This window comes from Martes martes, assembly GCF_963455335.1.
Source record: "Martes martes genome assembly, chromosome: 3".
NCBI classification, from domain to species: Eukaryota; Metazoa; Chordata; class Mammalia; order Carnivora; family Mustelidae; genus Martes; species Martes martes.
The window spans coordinates 125,279,597-125,299,968 of NC_137890.1; the positions used below are offsets into that span (position 1 = coordinate 125,279,597).

The window sequence follows — 20,372 nt, forward strand, 5'->3', positions numbered from 1 at the left end:
GCTTTCCAAACCCAAATCCCAGAAGCAAGGGCAGGAAGTTGCCCCTCTCCCCAAGATTCCTCAGCCCAGGCAATCCCAGCACGGGGTTCTGGGCCTCAGCCCTATGCCCAGAGCAGGCGGTGCAGGCTGTGAAGCTGGTTCCCTCCCTGGCCCCCGCGGCTGCAGTGCCCGTGTTGCGAGCTCTGCCCACCATGCCGACAGACAGAGAAAAGGCGGGTGATCGGAGCTCATATCTATTTTCTGGCCGTTGTTCCCCCCCCCCCTTTCTCTCCTCCCTCCTTTTCTCCCTCCCACTCTTCTTCCTCCGCCCCCCTCCCACCTCTGCTTTCCTCCCAACACTGCGCAAACAGGTCTGTGGCGACTGGAGGGCAAGGAGGCTCCCCCCGCCCCAGAACTTCCTATCGTTTTGTGAACCCTCCTTCCAGCTGGCACCCTCGCCCAGGTTCCCTCTCGCCCCTTTCTCCTCAGTCCAGACCGCCAGCACACTTATCTGCCTCTCATCTCCATCGCCCGCCAAGCCTCTCACTTTCGGGCTCGTGGTCGACGCCCCTGGATCTCTCTCCTAAAATGGCTCCCCGGACACTAGCCCTGCGGCAGCTCAGGACCCCGGGCAGCAGCTGCAGGGACCCCCCCCCCCCCAGCCGGGTCTTTACGTGTCTGGGAGTGCACAAAATTCTCGCACCTTCTCTTTGCACGGGGTGGGGCGCAGGCAGCCCGCTGCCCCCAAAGCGAAGCCTGCTGACCGCTGAAGAGGGAAATGGGGAGGACGGAACCATTCAAGTTCAACGACATGGCGATGGCGGCTCCGGTTGGAGCCGTGCTTTGGCGGGGGAGGGTGAGCCATCTGCAGCGGCGCGCGGGTGCGGAGGGGAAGGGGCAGCGGACCCCTCTCTGCGCGTTTGCGCAGATCCCCGTCCCCACCCCCAACACTTGGGCTTTCATTTTGGGCCCAGCCCGCTTCGGCCTTTTGCCCCAGCTCCCTCCTGGATCCTCACTCCGAAACCCAAGGAAAACCGCAGCCTCCCGACCCGCGCGTCCCGCGAGAACCTACCATGAAGACTCCAGCGTTGTGGCCTTGTCCTTGCTTGCGTGGGCCCACTCGAAGCACAGGCTCATCCGACCCTTCCCGCACAGCCAGCTGCTCCGCGAGTGGTAGCTTTCCGCGCAGCGCCCAGACGCGATGCGGTAATTTTGAGCCACCCAAGATAAGACACTAACTTGACCTTAACTTTGTCAGGGCGCCCCTGGTATCTGGAGAACGTGAACAGACACTGTCTGGCAGCCCTCGTAAAAGCTGACTGGGGAAGGGATTCTGAGTCATTTCATTTATTGCCACTACAGTTCTGCAAGAAAGCTTTTCCTCCCTGCCAAACTTTAATTATTTATGCTCTTTTGGGAAACGAAAGAAGAGGAGAAACGCAGGGAAAAACACCCAGAGCCAGTCCCTTCCCTGCAGAGCCTTCGGAATGGGCTCCCTAAGTCAAGTGACTGGAGAACAAAAATGTGGGGAGATCACCTTTGTCCAAGGACGGTCGGACAGGCGCTGTGCACCCCCCTCACGAAGGGGGGGGGTGATTGCAGCTGGGAGAGGCGGGTGAAGAGGCACCCCCTCCCTGCAGACATGAATATTTACAACGGTTCTGGATTTCTCCTCCACCCGCGGGCCTACTGGAAACCTCCCTAGTCCTCCTCCTTCAGGGAGAGCCCCCAGGCCTTAAGAGTCCCCCGGTGGGCCCTCTGAGCTTGCAGCCGGTTGAATGCCAGCCGAAGCCATTTTTTCTCGTTTAAAACCCTTTTTCTCCGTCAAGAGGCCTGCCCAGACTGCAGCATTTCGGACGACGCATTTGTCTTTGTGCGAGAGAATGTTGAGCCCTCAGATTTCAGCATCATTTCTCTCCGCATTTGTTTCTTAGGAATTTTGTCGTGGTTCCAAATCCCTGCCAGAACCTTGGCTAGGAGAGGAGAGAGGACATCACCGCCTTTGTGTGGATCAGTAAAGGGGATAAATTTGAAAAACACTGCTGAAGCTCCAACGGACAACGAGATTTTACACTTAGAATAATTTCAATCTCTTTGGGGAGTGGTCTCCATGAATTTCTCCTCCAACCCCACCTCCCAGACTAAAGAGAAAGAGCACGATGATTTAATGGTATACATTGGAAAGAAACTGTTTCTCCGTGTTATCCTAGGGCCTGCATCTAATTCGAGTTTCCTAGTCCTTTACCCAGCTCTCTGGACCTAAGGTCTGCGTGTGGCCTCCTCCTTTGTTCGGCTGTTTTGGGGAAGAGACTCAGCTCCTGGTGCAACTAGCTCCCGGAGCCCCATCAGGTGGGAAGACATTTCTAAAGATAGGGTCTCACAACCTCTTGCTTCTTTTTTTCCTTGCTGTTGTATTTTTTTCTTAAAAGAGCTGTTTTTAAAATGTTTTAAAATACACATCAAATTTGCTTCAGGAAAGGGGAATCGGAGCCCACGAATACTTGGTATTAGAGATTTAATGGTTTTGCTAATTCTTCCACTATCTAAAACTAGGAATTCTCTAGTTTTCATTTCAAAGCTAGCTGGGATCTGAGGTCTGCAAGCAGATAGTGAATGCTGAGCAGACTTTAACTTCTCCAGCTTCAGCTAGAGGCTCCTAAGGCCTACAATGGGGTGCGGAGGCCACATTTCCCAAGGGAATCTACTGGGCTCCAGACAGAAGTGCCAGGATGCAGGATTTCCACAGAGCATAGCCTGTTCCAAAGTAGCCTGACTGAAACATGGCAGGGAGAGATGTTTTGTGTTGAAATCTGAGGAACCTCATATCTTGACAACACCCTCCCCCAACAGCAAGCCCTAAAGTTTGAGAATTTAGGCAAAATGTAGAAGCACTGGCCTACAAGCTGAGAGTTCACTTAATGCCTTCCAATCTGCCCCAAGACCCCTGTCTCCTCCCACTTGGATGCTTCATACACATTTTGTTCATAGGCTTTTATACACCATTTTCGGACTGACTTGGAAGCCATTTTCTCATTTAATGAACAGTCAACACCTGCAGTGAAACCACAACCGGGAAAGAAAAACGAATTTGGTGGCCTCAAATCATGAGGAGGGAATCTGGAATGTTTTTGAAAAATTGACATACAGTCCCTTGACAGCTTGGCTGGGACTTGTATATTTATTTCCACTCAAAACATTTTGATGTATCTGATATATACAAGCTATTGTTTTTTGGACAAAATCAAAACAACACAAAACATGCACAACAACTATTAGATAGCAAAGAAAATGTAATTAGTCTAAACATAAACTGCGGTCTGTTGGACTGAGGCTTGGGGCTCTCTGGGAGGTACTCGCTCCAGATCTAGGGCCTAGTCCTCCGCTGAAAATAAGTCACTGGACATGGGGAAGGAATCATCAACTCTTTGGCTGCCATACATCTTAGTAGGAGCTGGGGGGTGCTACTTCTCAGAAGGAGAGGGAAAAGAGGTAGGAATGGTAGAAGGAGCTGGAGGGGGGCTCAGTTTCTCTGAGGGTAAGGCAGGACACCCCAGCACAAACAAAACAACTCCATCTGGCATCAGGAAGCCCAGTCTCCACAAAGCAAACCCAGCAGGGCCCAGGGCCTTACAGGTGCCCCCGAGGCAGGCCAGACGTGGGCTCAGAAAAGGCACAGTGGCTGAGGCACAGAAAGGCCCCCTGTGGAGTTGTGCAGTGGTGAAGAGTGTGAGAGAGGGTGAACTTCTCTCTACTTGGTCAACAGCAGCGATCAGGGGCTAAGGATTTGAGGGACCTCCTTCTTCACCCCCTGGCTGATGGAGGAACTTTCGTCTCTCCCTATGGTGGCCCATTACCTTAATTCAAGAAAGACATGTCCACAACTTTACCCATCTGAAGAGGGAAGACATATTTACAGTTGGAATGTAGGACACCCTTCTTCTTGCTCACTCCCTTCTCCTCCCCCTGAATATTTTTCCCACCTCCTAGTGCAACCCAGCCTCAGAGCAGATTAGCAGCTGTCCTCACCAGAGCTGAGTCCAATTACGGAGTGCAGGGCTCTGGCCTAGACATATGGGAGGAGATAGGAGAAGTAGGAGAAATTTTACCAGTCCTATCTAGAGACCGCAGTTTGCCCTGGAGCCTCAGCCTCCCTGGAATCCACGGGAAGGAAGTATTCACCCCATTCTGTCCAGCTGGAGGGGCCAGCCCAGCCCAAACTCCGAGGGGTCTTCAAATTTGTCCAGCCACACCGTCCCTCCCCTCCCTCTTCCTCCCGAAGTCTGAATGTCTAGGGTGGCTTTTGTCCTCTAGAACCAGCCAGGGCAGACAGGAGGGGGGCGGTGCCCTTTCTTTCTCCGGATCCAAGTTTCTGGCTTTGCCACAAGGGGCTTTGGCTGCAAAGAGACAGAATTGTGCCTGCAGCCCTTTTCTACTCCTTCCCTAAGGACTTCCCAGATTTAATTCCACTCAGAGCTCTAGCGGGGTGCCTACTAAATTCAAAAAGGACTGGGGAGAAGAGGAAAGGGAGTCTAGGTGGAAGCAGAAATCCAAGTACAAGGGTGCTAGAGGGAGCGCCCGTGTAAATACCCCAGACAAGAGCTAGGACAGGTGACCGCAGACCCCCACTCAGGAAGCCTCAAGACCAAGGTTATATTTCGACTTCTGCAGAACCCTCCCAGAGAGCTGGAAGCATAGAGGCTCCACTGGCCCGGTCTCCAAATCCTCTGCGGGCTTCCGGGGCGGCAGACTGAGCGGAAGGGTGCTGGGGACCAGCGGAGAAGGAGCGGAAGGAAAAGCTCCTATCCGCAGCTCTTCCTACACGCCAGGCCTCGGCTTTAAAAAGGCAGGCCTGGCCAGCCCCGACCACGCGGGGAGCTAGTATAGCGCCAGTGCCTGCTCGCGCAGCACCACGCGCTTCTTTTTCATACGCCGGTTCTGGAACCAGATTTTGACCTGCTGGTCGCTGAGGTTCAGCCTGTTGGACAATTCCTTGCGCTTCTGGCGGTTGATGAATTCGTTGAGGAGGAATTCGTTCTCCAGCTCCGCAATCTGCTGCTTGGTGTAGGGTTTCCGCTTCTTGCGGGTCCTCCCTGGGGCCGCCCCCCACGGCAGGCCTGCAACACAGCCCCAACCCAAGTCAGCCCGGCCTGCCGCTCCTTGTAGCCTACCCGCCCTCCGCGGCTCCCTCCCCCTACACACTCTCCCCTGCACCCCACCTCCCAACCCAGCCTAAACTGGCCCAGGGAGCATGGCCACCGTTTACCGTCGGGCAGCGAAGGTCGCAGGCAAGAGGCGACGCTCGCCGCCTGCACTGTCATGTTCAAGTTGAGCGGGCCCTTGGCGTCGTCCTTGAAGCCGGCAGCGCAGGGGGTCCCCTCGAGTAGGGTTGCAGAGCCCGCTGCCGCACGGCCCACACCCGCGTAGTCGTACTTGGCCGCTTTGAGAGCAGCGGCCGCTGGGGCCAGGCTAGATTCGGGGACGAAGGGCGGCCGCGCACGGCCACGGTCCTCCGGCCCGGCAGCCACATCGGGCGCATAAAACTTGGCCTGCTCTTCGGGTCCGTCCTTGGCGCCCAGGGGCTGCAGGCCGAGCGGCCCGGAACCAGCCAGGTAGGGCTGCGAGAAGCTGCCGAAAGCGGTGGCACCGGCAGGCTGCGCTGGGGCGCAGGAGGCGGGCGTGGTGGCCCAGGGCAGAGCACCTCGCGGGTATGAGATGGGGGGGAGTGCGGCCAACTGGCCGCCATTCGGCCGCAGGTTGGAGAAGTAGAAGGAATCAGGCGACTGCAGATTCAGAAGCGAGCCCACATAGCCCGCTCTGTAGAGACTGCGCTCACACATCTCCAACAAAGGGCTTCGGCTGCGCTTGCAGCAGTATTTAGTTACAACAGGGAATAAGAGGACAGGCTCAGACGATTGGACGAAACTCTGCCTGCAGGTTCTTCAAAGCCGGTCATTTCAGCACCGCCTACATCCCCCCGACCCGTTTCCCCCCCTTCAGGGTATTATGATAACACCCGCAATATTGGATGGCGAAGGACGAGGCTGCCAGGCAGAGCCAAGGAATGTTGAGCGAAGGTGAAACCACTCGGAGTTCCCAGGCTCAGCTTCAGGAGCTGGGGACACTGGGTGCCTTTGCCCGAGTGTCCCTTGGGATCCTTATTGGTCTTGATTAGCTTTGAACTCCTTTTTTCCACTGGCTGCCTGGGCCGGGCTTGCTTCCACCAGCTTTAAGTTGCAGCTAAGGCCTTTTCCAGTACTGTGCACCTCTAGGCTTGCACGGAGAGCCCACGGTGTGGTGGGGCTACCAGCTCTGTCCCTAGGCCTGAGCAATGCTTCTCAAACGCCGATTCCTCCCTGCCCTGTCCCTCTGGAGAGGATTCTGCCCTAGTGGTCTAGCAGCGAAGACCCACACACTGCCTGAGCCTGGCACAGTCCAAGACATTTGCTGATGGAGAAGAAATGAAGCACAAACTCTGCCCAAGTTTGGCTCCCAGGAAGGTGGTTTCACACCAGTTCTGGTGTGCTTCTCCATGGCCAAGCCCTCTGCTCCCAGGAAAGTTGAGGCCATCCAAGTCCATGGAGAATGCTGGCCAGGGAAGGGGCAGCTGCATTGGCCAACTGTGGCCAAAGGCTACATTCCTTTTATCGCCTGGAGTCACCTTGGTGACTACATCCTGCCAACCAGAACTCCAAGCTGTTCAACTCTGCAGCAGGCAGATCAAGATGAGCTCCCCTGACCTGATGTGGAAGGACAGAAGAGCCAGAGTCATTCAGCTGGGAATAGCGGGGCCCACCGAGGCAGCAGGCTGGCGGCGTTCCTCGTCTTAGTGCCTCCAGGGCGGCTGGTGGGTTCAGGGTTCTGGAGAACAGGGATGCGGTGGGGCCGCTCTCCCTGGCTGGGAGCAGTGTGGCCGCCCCCCTCTGCAGGCCCTCCGATTTAGTTTGGCCAGAGAGCTATGGGTCCTCCTCTCCTGCCTGGGTCCCAAGAACCCCAGCGACCGCGTGACTGGAGCCCGCCCCAACCTGCAGCCCGCCTCGCTGGTCCCCGAGCCAAGCTGGAATTGTTTAGACCGCCCGCTCCGGCACGGAGACCACACAGGCGCCGCCGGAGGGCAAGGCTGACCACCGCGCTGCGACTTTATTGTGTGAGTCATGGCGACCGATTGGGCGGCTCTGGGGAACGCAGTCGGTCTCTTCCTCCCGCTCTAGGGCGGGGGTGGGGGTGGGCATGGGGATGTCCGGGACTCTTCAGGGTTCTGCCAGAGTTTCTTTAGGAGTTCAAACTGAGAGACAACTGCGCTCCCGGTCCTTCCGAGGGGTGTGGGGTGGGGTGGGGTGGGTGGTGTAGGCATAAGCTGCAACCTCAGTTCCTAAGGACTTAGGGGATCCAGGCTCTCATTTTGGGAGACTCTCCCTGTTTTCCAGGAGCTACAGCCTCCCCAGGCCCGAAACTCCAGCTCCAGGGATCCCTGCAGTCTCATCTCCTCCTGTCTCAGCATACAGTGATGCTCCGGTATTTCCAGGTTCAGGGATGTCTTCTCCGGACGGTTAGGCATCCGCACAGCTGCGTTTTACCCCTGAGGACTAAAGATATAAAGGGACTAAGTGAGAAACAGAAAGACTAGAATAACTAGACTCCCTCCATTTCTCCTTGGCTCAGAATGGTGGCGCAACCGCTCTACCTTATCTCTTGGATTTATAATTTCCGAGGTCCAGCAAGCAAAGTTGTACGCTTGGATCTGGGAGCTGGAGACTGCGCCGAGGGGGCGGGGCGGGCGGGGTGGCGGGGTGGCGGGGTGGGGGTGGGGGCGGGTAAGGGCAGGAGGCTTGGCGGGTGAGCTAGGGAATGGGAGAGGATTTGGCCGCGGAGCTAAACGGCGAGCTCTGCCAATGCCGCCGACCGCCCAGGAGATGGCGAGCGAGCTCCACGCCTGGCGACCGGCCGCCGCACGGTCAAGATCAACAGTGAAGGGCGGCACAGCCGGCCTGGGGTCGCCAGCCCGTGCGGTCACGGCCCGCTGCCAGGCTCCGCCAAGTGTCTCGGAAAGCCGGAGATCGTGGCAGCAAGGCTGGGGGGACAGCGGAGTCAGAGGCACCCAGCAGGCTGCCAGACGCGGGGAAGCGTCGCGCCCGCCTCTTTGTCTGGCGGTACGTCCCGGCTGCAGGGCGTCCTTCGGCTCCTGACTCACGCGGAGACGCGCGGGTCTCGAGTCTCCACCAGTGGCGCTCGAAACCTACCAGGTTTCGGAGGCGCTCTCCTTGCGGCCTCTCAGTTTCCACCCGAAGGAGAGGCCTCTCTCCGAAGCTCCCTTGGCCCTGGCTCCCCGAGGGCCTCCCTTCCAGCGCTTCGACCACCTACCGGCTCCTCTACTCCCACCTCAATTCGGAATATAAAAGGAATGCATATAAATAGCAAAGTCTTCATCTGTTATTGATTTAGCCATCAATTCAAATTCCACCGGAGAGCATTTGAGCAGTTTTAATCTTCAGCAAACCTCCCATTTCTCTTGGGCGGAGGGAAACTGACCGGCACACTACAGACGAAAGGAAAACCTCGAGGCGATTCCCCCATCCGACAGGAAACCTTCGAAATGGACCTAGGAATGGAGTGCGGCCCTGGAGTCTGGAATTTACCAAAAAAGGAGGGAAAACGACGATGGAAAGGAAGGGAAAACAGGCCCGTTTCACATGAAGGCACATCTTGCGAGGAAAACAGAGAAAATGTTAGAAACTCTTCCTGAAAGTGGAAGGTCGGGGTCCGTGTGTCCCCATTTTCAGGGGTTATTTCTTCTCCAGTTTGAGTCATAGTCCGTTCTCTCTCTCTCCCTCTCCCCCGTCTCTCTCTGTCAGTTAAGATGAAGTTGGCGGCCCTCAGCCAACCATCGGTCCAAGATATGAAAGAAATCAAGCCGGGCCAGAGAAAACGAAAGTAGCTTTGGACCTTGGGGCTCTGCGCCTTCTCTGGCAGATCCGTAAGGGAACCCTCCCTTAGAAGAGTTTACATATCGTGTGAAGTTTTAAACATATGTATTTAACTTACATACCAAAAAGTTAGCAACCACTAAATAGATTTGTGTTGCGGCGCTAACAAAAATGAGGCACCCGGTTCCTCAGCGGCCATTTCCCGGAGTGGCAAAAAGGCCTCAAAAAAGAAAGTTCATAGTGCCTAAAAATTGCGACTAGAGGTTTAGGGTGTATAATTATGGTTTCAGTCCTCAAATGCTGTTTGGAGGCTACTCAGAGAAGGCGATAAAGAATCAGCTTGAAATGTTTCTTTTTCAATTGCCAAATATGGATATGTCTAATTTCAAGACCTTCCAAGAGTAGATATTTACAACAGCCTTTCTAGGAAGAACACCTTGAAGTGAGCACAATTACCTATACCCAGACACAAACATACGTATTGATTAAAAAATAAAACTATTTGAATAAGGTGGTAATATTGAAAGAGAAGGAAAATTTTTATTGGAGATTTTTTTTTTTGTCTGGCAAAAAATACCATTTCAGACACCACAAATTATATTCTCATTTAAAGACATCACTACATATGTTAAAGGCACAGGGAAAAGGGCAGAGAGGGGTGGCAGAAATGGAATGGAGGTTTCAGAGAGCAGAACGGGGGTTGAGTGTCCTTCGTGTATAGAGAACATCGTAATGTTCAAGACAACTAGATTTTATAATAAATAAGAGCACAAGAGGTAACACAAGCTTGGGAAAAGAAAACAAATATATAAAGACACAGAAGAAACAAGAGAGTTCTGTTTATTTGCATCTCCCTAGGAATTAAAAAATGATTTTTAAATGCCTGCAGCACTGCACACATAGCTCACAGACATCACATCTACAAAAATAATCTCTCAGTTGTATAAATATGCAGCACTTTAAAAGTAGTTATTTATCATCACTTTCAGAAACAGTTTTTTTTTTAAATATTGAACTATAGAGTTCCACATTTTTCGTATTTGTTAGATGTTTTAAAACTCCACGAGAGGCTCAATACATTTGTTTAGACAGTCGAGTTCTTCATTGGGTTCTGGGTAAAAGTTCCCACCCCTGGCCACATTGATTCAGTCTCTTTCAGGGGACTGAGGAGATCACCTCATTTGTAGTCCCACAGACCCAAGGTCAAGGAGGAGGTGTGAATTTATACCATCCACGGATCACTGTCACACTTGCAGCCATTTAAATATCTGCATCTAGAGCTGGGGAAATGCAGGCATCCATGAGGACACATTATTTTCAAATTAAAGGTTATAAGAGCACAAATCAACAGGGTATACTAAACACATAGAACTACAACAGCAAATGAAAGATCCGAAGTAGGAAAGATTGTCTTCATTCCAATATCGATACAAACTCTATTTAATAAGGTAGCTGCTTTTAAAGCCATCACAGTACCTCCAGCTGCCTGCTTTTAGACTTTCCCGGTGACCCAAGAGCACTGTCTGCCCAGAGCTGTTTCCACTTGCCTCAGGGTGACTGCTGAGAGCTAATGATTAAATTGCCCAATCACAGGATATAAATGACTGCAAATCGTTCTACCCTAACAGATTATGAAGATAATCAGTGCTGGAAACAGGCATATGAAGTGATTTAAGAAAATAAAACCCTAAAATCATAATGGCACTTCTGAAATTCTTTGGGGGGGATTATTAAAAAATACTTCAAGTCCTTTATACTGGCCTGGAGGGAGAAACAGAACATTAAAAGCATCATTAAAAAAAAAAAAACCTAGACAAGAACAAAATCACTAATAAACAAGTAAGAAACAGAACTACAAAGTCAGGTTGGGCAGCAAAAGGTTTTAGAGCCAGATAAGGGAAAGAAAGAAAAACAATTCACAAAATTTGCCATCATTGGCAGGGAGATGGGGAGAAATTAAATACATATTCAAGTCTTTCCGAAGGTCTTTTGGAGACAACTGAAAGCATTTAAACTCTCTTTGGCCAATCTGGTCCACATCAGGAGACAGTGTCTTTGAGCTTGGAGACGATTTTCTTGTCTTTCACTCTTCGGTTCTGAAACCAAATGGTCACTTGTCTCTCGGATAGGTTCGTGGCAGCCGAGATCCGCCGCCGCTTGTCCTTGTTAATGAACTTGTTAATGGCATACTCATTCTCCAGTTCTTTGAGCTGCAGTTTGGTGTAGGGCACCCTCTTCTTCCTCCCCCGACGGTAGACACACATATCTGGCTGATTTAGAGCCACATCCCCTGGTGTAAAAAACAGCATGAAAAAAATTAGACCAGGGTTTCTGGAGCACCACTGGGGGATGTGTGCGTATGTTTGGAAGGGGTATGGGAAATAAAGAAAACCAGGCTGTTTACATTTTATTATTATTTACACAGACATATTATTTACACATTATTAAAGAAAGATATTTACACTTCAAAGTGAAGGCCATTTGATGGACCATCATAGTTTTTCAAACCATCATCTTAACAAGCCTTCAATTTTATGGCATTGTTATTGGGGACAGTTATAAGGATAGTTTCTGCAAATGTCTGTTGCACACATACAAACATACACAGACCTAAAGAAGAAATCCAGGGTTTTTGTTCAAGCTTTGATTTCTTGTGTTCCTGTGTTTGGACTTTGTGAGCTCTTAGAAGCTTTAGTGGTGACCCTGGGAGAGTCATATCCTTCAAAAGTGGGACCCAACTGTTTGACACTTCTTCGGGGAGGAGGAGCCAAGGCCTGAGCAAAGGGCACGCAAAGACCCTCAACTGTGGGAGAAAAACAGGCTTATGCCCGCACACGAGAAGCAAAGGGTTGTGAGGGGGACTGTTTAAATCAAAGGAGAAATTTACAAATTTCAGGCAAACCACAGGAACTGTTTCATCAGGTTAACCTTGGCTGGGCAAGGGGCACAAGCGCAGCTTCCAAGTAGGGACCTACACGCCTGGTGCTTTCTTTCCCTTCTCTCTCTCTCCCCTCCCCCACTCCTTCCCTCGTGGCTTCCCCGTTCACACACCCCCCCACCCCGCCCCATCCCAACGCTCCTACCTGGAAAGGATGATTTCCAAAAGTGGGAGCCCTGTGGCTGGTCCTTGGCGCAGTACACCTGGCTGTTCCACCCGTTGGCCAGCGTCCAGGACTGGTAGCCCTCCATGGAGATGTACGCCTCATGCCGAGGCTCCCCGGAACCAAAGGTAGACACCATGTCGATGTAGCCAGGCACATGCTGGTAGGGACTCGTGTAGCCCTGGTAGAAGGACACCTCCTTGGCTCTGGCGGGCACCTCGTTGGCTGGTACGCTGCTGCTTGCCAGGCCCGACACGTCCATGTACTTCTCCACGGGGAAGCCTCCCAGCGAGGCGTGCGGCGACGACTTGAGAGCGTTTTGCTGCAAGCCCACGCCGTGTGACATGCGGCAGCTGTAGTAGCCGTTGCCGAAGTGGTAGCCGTATCCCAGAGCTGGGGCGCCCGGCGGCGCTGCAGCGGCCGCGCCGGGCGCCGGACACTCTTTGGCCGAGGGAGCCTCCGGACGCGCTGCGACCACAGCCGAAGATGACGACGACGAGGCGGAGCCCGCACGCTCAGAGGTCCCGGGGTATGCGAAGCCCGAGGCCGCCGCGGCCGCCGCGGCTGCCGCCGCCGCCGCCGCCGCTGCGCGCCCGGAGTGTGTCCCGGCGAATACTGGCGCCGAGAGGAAGCCGCGACACTGGCCCGGCGCCGCCGCCGCCGCCACAGACGAGGAGGAGGAGGAGGCTGGGGCCGCCCCGGCGGCCCCACCGTCCGCCCTCAGCCCGTCCATGTCCCAGCTCCCGGCGCGGCTCATGGCCCGGCCTGGCCCGGCCCCGGCCCCGGCCCCGGCCCCGGGCAGGACACCATGGCGCGGCGCGCTTCCTCCCTCCTCTCCTTTCTCTCTCGTTCTCTCGCTCCCGCCCTCTTCCTCTCGCCCTCTCTCCCTCTGCGAGCCTCCCGCCTCCCGCCCGCCCGCCCTCCAACAGGTTAGCTCATCGCGGGACGTTTATAAAAACGAAGTTCAGGTTGGGAGGGGGCCTGGGCCGGTCGGGGGGCCTCCTCCCTCCCCGAGGGCTCCCGCTCGGGGCCGCGCCATTGGCTGCGCGGGGCCACGTGGGGGTGGGGGCGCGGGAGAGCTTGGCTCCTGGCCGGGGCCCCTCTGGACCCACCCACCCGGGCCCCTACCTCTTCCCAGCCCCTAGTGCAGCCCACCGCCCCTTCCCGCCCTCCCCCGGACTCAGGCGTTTGCGCCGCAGCCAACCCCCACGAGTTGATTGCGCGACCGCCCATCCTAGGCCCTGTCTGCGACTGAGACGGGCGCTGAGGCCTGCGCCTTGTTTCGGCCAGGGCTGGTTTTGCCACCTCTCCTCGGGTCCCGGAGCTGCACAGCTCAACGAAGGCGAAGGACAGAGATGGCCAGAATGACGTGAAAACAGATTGCTTTTGGATCCCGTTGCTTAATCCCTTGGATTAGCTGACCTAGACCCCAAGCCCGAGGAAGTCTATTTTCCCTACCTTGAACAACCGCCACGGGCATTTCACGCAGGTTGTCATAAGGGATCCTCCGAATTAAGACTAATTGGAGCAGGTCCTCCCTAAACACACACATACAATCCACCAGGAAAATGCCCACGAAGCGCCCTTAGGGACGGGACAAAGACTTACAAGTAAGTCAAGCAGCAGAAAAGACTCCGCCACAGCTCGGCGAACCTGACGATCTGCCCCAGTGAGAAAACTCCTGATGCCTGATCCTCCACACTGTTCGCCTTTACACTCAGGCCAACCGGGAATCACTTCTCGAACTGGGCTCCCCAGCGTCGGCGCAGATTCCCCTGGTCAGCAGAAACACCCTGCAGAGGGCACCTGGAGAAAGCCACTCTGCTGCCCGCCCGGAAACTTCTGCGCCTCCCCTGCAGCCCAACTCCCTCCTGCATTTTGCAGCCACCACCCACCCCCGCCCATTACTCACACCAATTAATTGAAAACTTCACTTTCCCAGGGACCTTTGTTTCGCTTTCTTTTCCAAGCTGCCAACTGCAGAGAACTGAGAGGGGCAAATTAAGAGGGTGGTTTTTTTCCAAGCCAAGTTGAGGCTCCAGATAGGAGCAGCCCTGAACAACTGGGTCTGGCCTTCAGGGGAGAGAGTGGGCTCCTGGTGTCAGCCATCACAGCCCTGACCCGATTCATCCCTTTGCACCATTTCTCTGCCACGGAGCCCCAGCCCACCACCACCCATCTTAGCCGTTGGGGGGAGTGGAGAGCTGGTGTGTCTCCTGGGGTAAATTTAAGGGTCCCCCTTAGGAGCAACATTTGATCTGAGCAGTTGAAGGTGCTGGGGTGGGTGCAGAACCCCTCAGAGTGAGCCTGTTTCGTTCTGCAGCGTTAAGTCCCCAGGCCAGCCCATCTCTAAGAAAATCGCGCCCATGAGCCTGTGATTGATGAAGCCAGCTTGTCACCCAGCCCTGCCATTCCTGGACCCAAGACGCAACTGGATGGGGCGAGTAAAAAAAGCCAAGGAGGCCCTCCTGGGCCTGGCCTGGCATTGCAGGGTGGGCTGCTGGTGTCGGGAGTGTTGACACGCAAAACCCAGTAACCATAAAAGGCTCAAATAAAGGGGAAAGTTATGAGAGGGGCGCTGGAAAGGAAAAGCAGGGGAATTTGACCTTTTTGAAGTCCTAGATGTGTTCATGATCAAATTTGAGTCAGAGGGGCTAGAGCCTTTGCAGAAAATCATAGGGAATAGAAGTTTTCTGGTGCGAACAATTTTGGTTACTTGAAAAATGGAGGCAAAAGTTAGTAACGGAAGCTGAATCGGCGTTTTAAAAAACACCAGCCCGTGCTAGGTGACAGAGGTTGCTCATATTTTGGAAGAGTTTGTCTGGGTCCTCTTCACCCAGCAATTTCGGTACCAAACCAGTCGTGGAACATCACCCTGAAACACTCTTATTTTTCCTTTGTCTCCCTTGCTTTTTCTCAGAAAGGGAGAACAGAATTAAACATTTTTTCCCCGTGATCTCAAAAAGCAAATTTGTTGAAATAATTTCTAAGGCATAACTGGAACCAATGAACTTTCAGTCTTTTAAAACTAAATATCCCTGTGATTCCTCCCCCCATACCAGAGACCTCTGTGCCACATTCTAATGGGTAAATACATTTTAATAGTCAATTATATGTCAAAATATGAAGAAAATGGAATTCAGCTAGGAAGGAAGAATTTGTCAAGTTTTGCCGATTTGAGACAGCCCTTCAATTTTGGCTGAATTGTCCATGCGGCAAATTAAGTTCTGCAGGGCTGGGAGGAAAGTCTGAATTAATGCCCTGGTTGAAAGACACATCTCAATCATGACCCTGCCTCCAGTTGCCCTGTGGGACCTTCACAGGACTCGGGGTTTCTCTGTCCATCCTAGCGGGTACTGGGACTCGGGAGGTTTTAAACAATAAGGAGTATTGCCTCTTGCTATTCTGCTGCTGAACCTGCTTCCAGTACAGCCTTCAAGGTCCTGGACGTGGGGGAGGGAATTCCCCTTAGGAAGGAGGCTCCAACTGGACCCTGTGAGAGCCCTTAAACCCAGCACCCCAGGGCAGCGGCTGCTATTGGATCATAGGGCTGCGGATGAGTACCAGGCAAAGTCAGGGTTGCTCTGTTTATGAACTAATAAGACACATAATTTACAAGCCAGGGTGGTAGGTAGTAGAGGAATTTTGAGGCCGAATTTGCGGAAACATTTCATTTAGTTTGTGTACCCTGTGTCCGAGTTGATTTTAGGTTTAAACTCAATGGGAATACTTTTCTTTAATTGGTCAGGAGCACAGACTGAACCCTGTGTATGTGTGTGGGTATATTATGCGGGGGCTTTAACAACAGACATAACCTTTGTTAAATGAAAATCTTTTGCAACCAGACAGAAATGCCTCCAAACACTGATGTGTTATTCAGTGAAACCAGTTTTGTCACATTTCCTGATTTGGGAGAGAACCCCTCATTGTCCAAAGTCTTATTGAGCAGGGAGGGCAGGGAGAGGGGGAGAGAGAGATCATCTCTGTCCTCCTTTCCCATCACTCACTGGTTCTCCTTTCTCCTCTCTCCATAGGCACCCTTTCTGGGAATCAATAATGTTCTGAAAATCACATCCTCTCTTGTCCTCCTTGTAGACGATCTTTCAAATCATGTCCTTGTCCTGGGTTGGGGAATGGGTGGATGAAGTCTGAGATTTAGACTCACTGAAGAACAGAAGTTCCTCTGCTTGCCAAAACAGTGAGCTCAATTAACCCCATAATCAGTGGCCATTAGCACCAGACAACAATTACCAGCTCCTATCAGAGTGGGGTGCTTGGAATTCCTTTGAAAGTCTTTTCCTTGATGGACACACCAGGAAGTGCAGGACACCCCCCTAATTAACTTGTAAGAAGCCAAAAATTAAGTGTAGAAATAAAGTCTTCGTTCCAGAATAAAGCCTTAAATCCAGCGGGACTGGCTGGACCGTGTTGTTCTTAACCAAATCTGTGTCCTGCCAACTTTGAATCTAATTTTCTCTCTGGTGGCAATACCCAGTTTCATTCAGGTTGGGAATATATATTAAGAAAAATAAAAATAACAAACCTAGGGTAAAGAAAGTGGTCTCTAGCAAAAGCCAGACAATGGAATCCTCAGTTTGGTCACTTTCTATGTCTGAGATGTATTCCGTTTGGATTTTAGAACACAGTTAGGCTTTATCAAATGTAAATTGTTTGCAGCAACAACAAAACACTCTCTAAACCCAAAGTGCTATTTGGTGAATCTAGGTTGGCCTCCCACAGAGCAGAGGGCCCTTGTTGGGATGGAGAAAACTCCAGTCCTGGCAGGAATGAAAAACAGCAAGAGTCTTCCCTCTTAGAGAAGCACTAACCTCGCTGAGAAGGGGGTGCTGGAGGGTGGGCCCAGAGCTGGAGGATATCAGTAACTTGTTGCCCCCCCAACTGCCCTCCACGAAACAAAAGCTGGGACTGCAAACAGTTTTCTGCTATTTTGCCTGGTGTCTCAAGGTGTAGGGTTTTCCTCGTATGCACTTCTCTAGCAAGGTCATTGTTAACTGGAGTCCAGCATGTGCTCACTCTGTTGGCCTTTGGAAATGGAAGAAAGTTAATGTTCCCCTTTCTCCCCACCTTCTCTCTCTCTCTCCCTCTTCCTCTCTCCCTCTCTCTGTCTCTCTCCATTCCCCAGAGTCCTTGGTCTCTATGAGGAATCCCCGTGTGGACACCAGCAGGGAGAAAGGTTGAAGATTAGGGAAATGCCTAACCAAGAAGGTGGGCCGTGGGGGGATGGGCCGTGGGGTGGGTGGGTGGCGGCGCGAAGGGAGTGAGGCGGAGAGGCAAGTGGTCAGGCTTGCTTTCCCGGCCGAGCAGCGCGCAGTTCCTCAGGCCTGGCGCTAGATGTCCCTGCAAGTTTTCCCGTGGCGTCTGAGGGCGCACAAGCTTCAGGCAGGCAGCGGGTCTGGGTAGCCCCAGAGCCCGGGAGAAAGTACACCCCTCCTCACCCAGGGCCGTTCCTCGTCGGGTGCGCAACTGTAGCGGGAAGGAGGAGAACTAGAAGCAGCCAGAGCGACTAAGAGACAGCGCAAGGACTGCCAGCCTAGGGATGGCCCCAAAAGGATGCCAGGAGGGAGTCAGGCCTGAGTCGCCAAAGCGGCGACTCCTTCCCTTATAAACCGAAACCTCCAAGCCATAAGCCGTGGGGACTGCATTTAACTTAAAGAAAATGCACCAGGGGTTCGAAGCCTAGGTTTTAGCGGTTCTGCTGTCCCTCTAAACCCAGGCGGCCCCAGTCCTCGAGCGAGCTTGCTTCCGGATGCGGGCCCGCGCCGGTTTGGGGCCCGCTTAGCCCAGAGCCTACCGCGCGGAAGACCGCAGCCAGGCCCCGGGCGCACGCGGGGGCTCCGTTGCAACTCCGGCTTTACCCTCGCCCCTCCCCTCGGGCAGCCTGGACGCATTTATATCACCTTCAGTCCAAGGCCAAAAGTGTTTACCGCTTCACCTCGGAGGACCTGCTGCTGCTCAAGAAACAAGTATTTAGTCTGGAGGCCCAACCTCCCCCTCCAAAATAAATAAATAAATAAATAAATAAATAAATAAGACCTCCTTCATGTAATTCCTCCCTTGGACCAAAACCTGTTTTTCAAATCATTTGGAGAAAGGCCCTCCCACACCCTCACCCCCAATGCACCTTAAAAATTCTTGACAAACCACGGGGGCATGGGCTGGACTCTTGTCTTATTTTATTGCGTGAGTCCTGTATTTTGGTGGTGAGTAGAAGGTCTCAATATGGCCCAGAGGTTATGATAAAAACTGGGAGCATCTGACTGGTCGTTCTCAGTTTCAGCCTCCACCGTCTGGGAGAGGTGCAAGGTTTGGGTATTTCATTAATAAACATTAACAGAACCGTTTGTTAATCTTTCTCACTATCCGCTATACAGGCTTGGTGTTTTGGAGGTAGGCCTGTATTTCAAGAAGATGTATGCAAAAATGAAAAAAAAATCAACCAAAAATGCTGCCCCAAAGCTTTTAAGAACCTTATAACTTGGATATTTTCAGAGATAAGTTTAAATCAGCAAGTCCTTCAACCTCTCTGTGTGGAAGGAGTCCATCTCTGTAAAAGGGATAATAGAATTCATCTCTAGACTTGCTTCGAGCTTTAGAGGAGATAATATATGTAAAAAACATTTGTAATTTTAGAGTAAAAGCTACATAAAAGTTCGCCAACACTACTAGACTAGAAGATGTGGAATCTAAAATTAAGTAAGGGACATTAAATATTGTTATGGGATGTTCACCGTCTCTGGTGAAATGTTGTCTGCTAAAGGCAATTTAATGAAAAATTATAGGAGTCTTTTACTGTGAGTAATTTCCCTGACGTGTTTTCCAACGTACCTTTTATAATTAACGTGCTAGAATACGAAATATTAGTGTTATTTAAAAGGTGCAAAATAGTTTTCAAAACCACTAATGAATGAAGGTGTCGCCTAGAAATGGTGTTTTACCTTTTCAACAGACTGAGGTCCGGTTTGGCGCAGGCTTTGGGACCAGAGGCGTCAGGTCCCAGAGGAAGGGAAGAAAGGAAGGAGCGTGGAGGGAAGGAGGAAGGGGTTGCCGTCCGCACCTCAGCCCCCAGCTGCGGCTTCTGCGATTCCAAGTAGCTCACAGCTGCCGAAACCGCGAATAAAACAGACGGGGGCGCCAAACGACAGCAATAAAGGCATCTGTGACTTCCGCCTGGGTCGCGCCTGGGCCGATCCCAACCCCCGCCAGGGCCTCGGCCACCCACGAACCTGAGCCTGGACCGAAGTGTCCCATTCAGTTCCCTAAGCAAGTGGGACTGGGCTGGGGAGTACCCTTCCCAGGTTCCTGGGGCAGCGACTTCTCTTTGCCCGGCGACCCTACCGGCGGTGGTAGAGCTGGGGGCATAGACTGTGGAGCTAGAAGGGAGAGGTGGGGGCACTCGCAAGGCTAATCTTTGAACGCCTTAAGGACCAGAAAGCCGCCTCAGGGAGGGCTCATAGTGCTCAGAGTCGAGTGGCCTCTGGGACAGGGTGGGAGGTGGACGCCGAGGCCGGTGCTCTTCCGGGTTCCCGACACCCACTCCACGTCCCTTACCCGCCCCCCCCCTCCAGCAACCGCATGTCTATCCAGCTTTGCATTTCTCACCTTGGGGGAGAATTCCGTTTATTACCTAAAGAGGTGGATTTGATTTTCTAAGCAAAGCTCACGTTGTTGAAATAAGTTGGCGCCGAGGGGAACCGGAGAGAAACTTTTGGCATTGACTATGTGTATAAATGTATATAAATATACTTAACACCTCGTCTCTCCTTACATTCCTGACGCGCCCCCAACGGGTTCAAGGTTAAAAGGAAAGCGCCAACGGAGAGATGGGCAAATAGACTCTGGGTTTGCCCCTAACACACCCCAACGTGCTGGGTGTGGCGGCAGGGAGGAAGGGGGGCTGGGTTGGGGGTCTGAGTTGGCGCTGAGGGGAGGATGCAGGACCCGCGCCCAGCGCCCAGATTGCCAGGGTCTCTCGGCCTCTTCGGAAGCTCGAAGGCCGACCTCCGTGTCCCGTCCCTATCTTATCGTGTCCCTGCCTGTGACCGCGGATCTCTCCTATTTTGCTGCTGGCTGGCGGACCCGCACAGTGCTTCGGGGGCCCGGACAGGGTGGGGCGCAAGCGCGGGAGGAGATGTGCAACGGCCTTGAGTGAAGATTGATCTTCGTTAAAATGGTTGCCACCGGCGTCATTATGACCATCAAAGTTATCGCCAAGAGGCTCAGCCTCCAAGCTCAGGCCGCAGGAAGCAGCAGCAAGGCTGGTACGCGACTCTCCCCGCCCAGACTCAGCACCGGGCATACTCAGGGCCACAGGTAAGAGGTTGGGTTGGGGTAGGAGAAAAAGGAGTGAAGA

General features: G+C 52.9%; 2 protein-coding genes across 2 annotated transcripts; both read right to left on the reverse strand.

The window, feature by feature from the left end:
- Positions 1 to 4,854: 4,854 nt before the first annotated feature.
- Positions 4,855 to 5,932, reverse strand: HOXD12 (homeobox D12; the record flags this gene model as incomplete). The annotated part of the gene is made up of 2 exons (XM_080799342.1): positions 5,243 to 5,932; positions 4,855 to 5,093 (listed from the first exon to the last, which is right to left on the reverse strand). Exons 1-2 carry the CDS (start codon positions 5,814 to 5,816, stop codon positions 4,855 to 4,857), a joined length of 813 nt encoding a protein of 270 aa, XP_080655468.1. The 5' UTR covers positions 5,817 to 5,932.
- Positions 5,933 to 10,939: 5,007 nt separating this feature from the next.
- On the reverse strand, positions 10,940 to 12,758 carry HOXD13 (homeobox D13; the record flags this gene model as incomplete). Its single annotated transcript, XM_080799501.1, has 2 exons — positions 10,940 to 11,190; positions 11,984 to 12,758. 2 exons carry the CDS (start codon positions 12,756 to 12,758, stop codon positions 10,940 to 10,942), a joined length of 1,026 nt encoding a protein of 341 aa, XP_080655627.1.
- Positions 12,759 to 20,372: the final 7,614 nt, after the last annotated feature.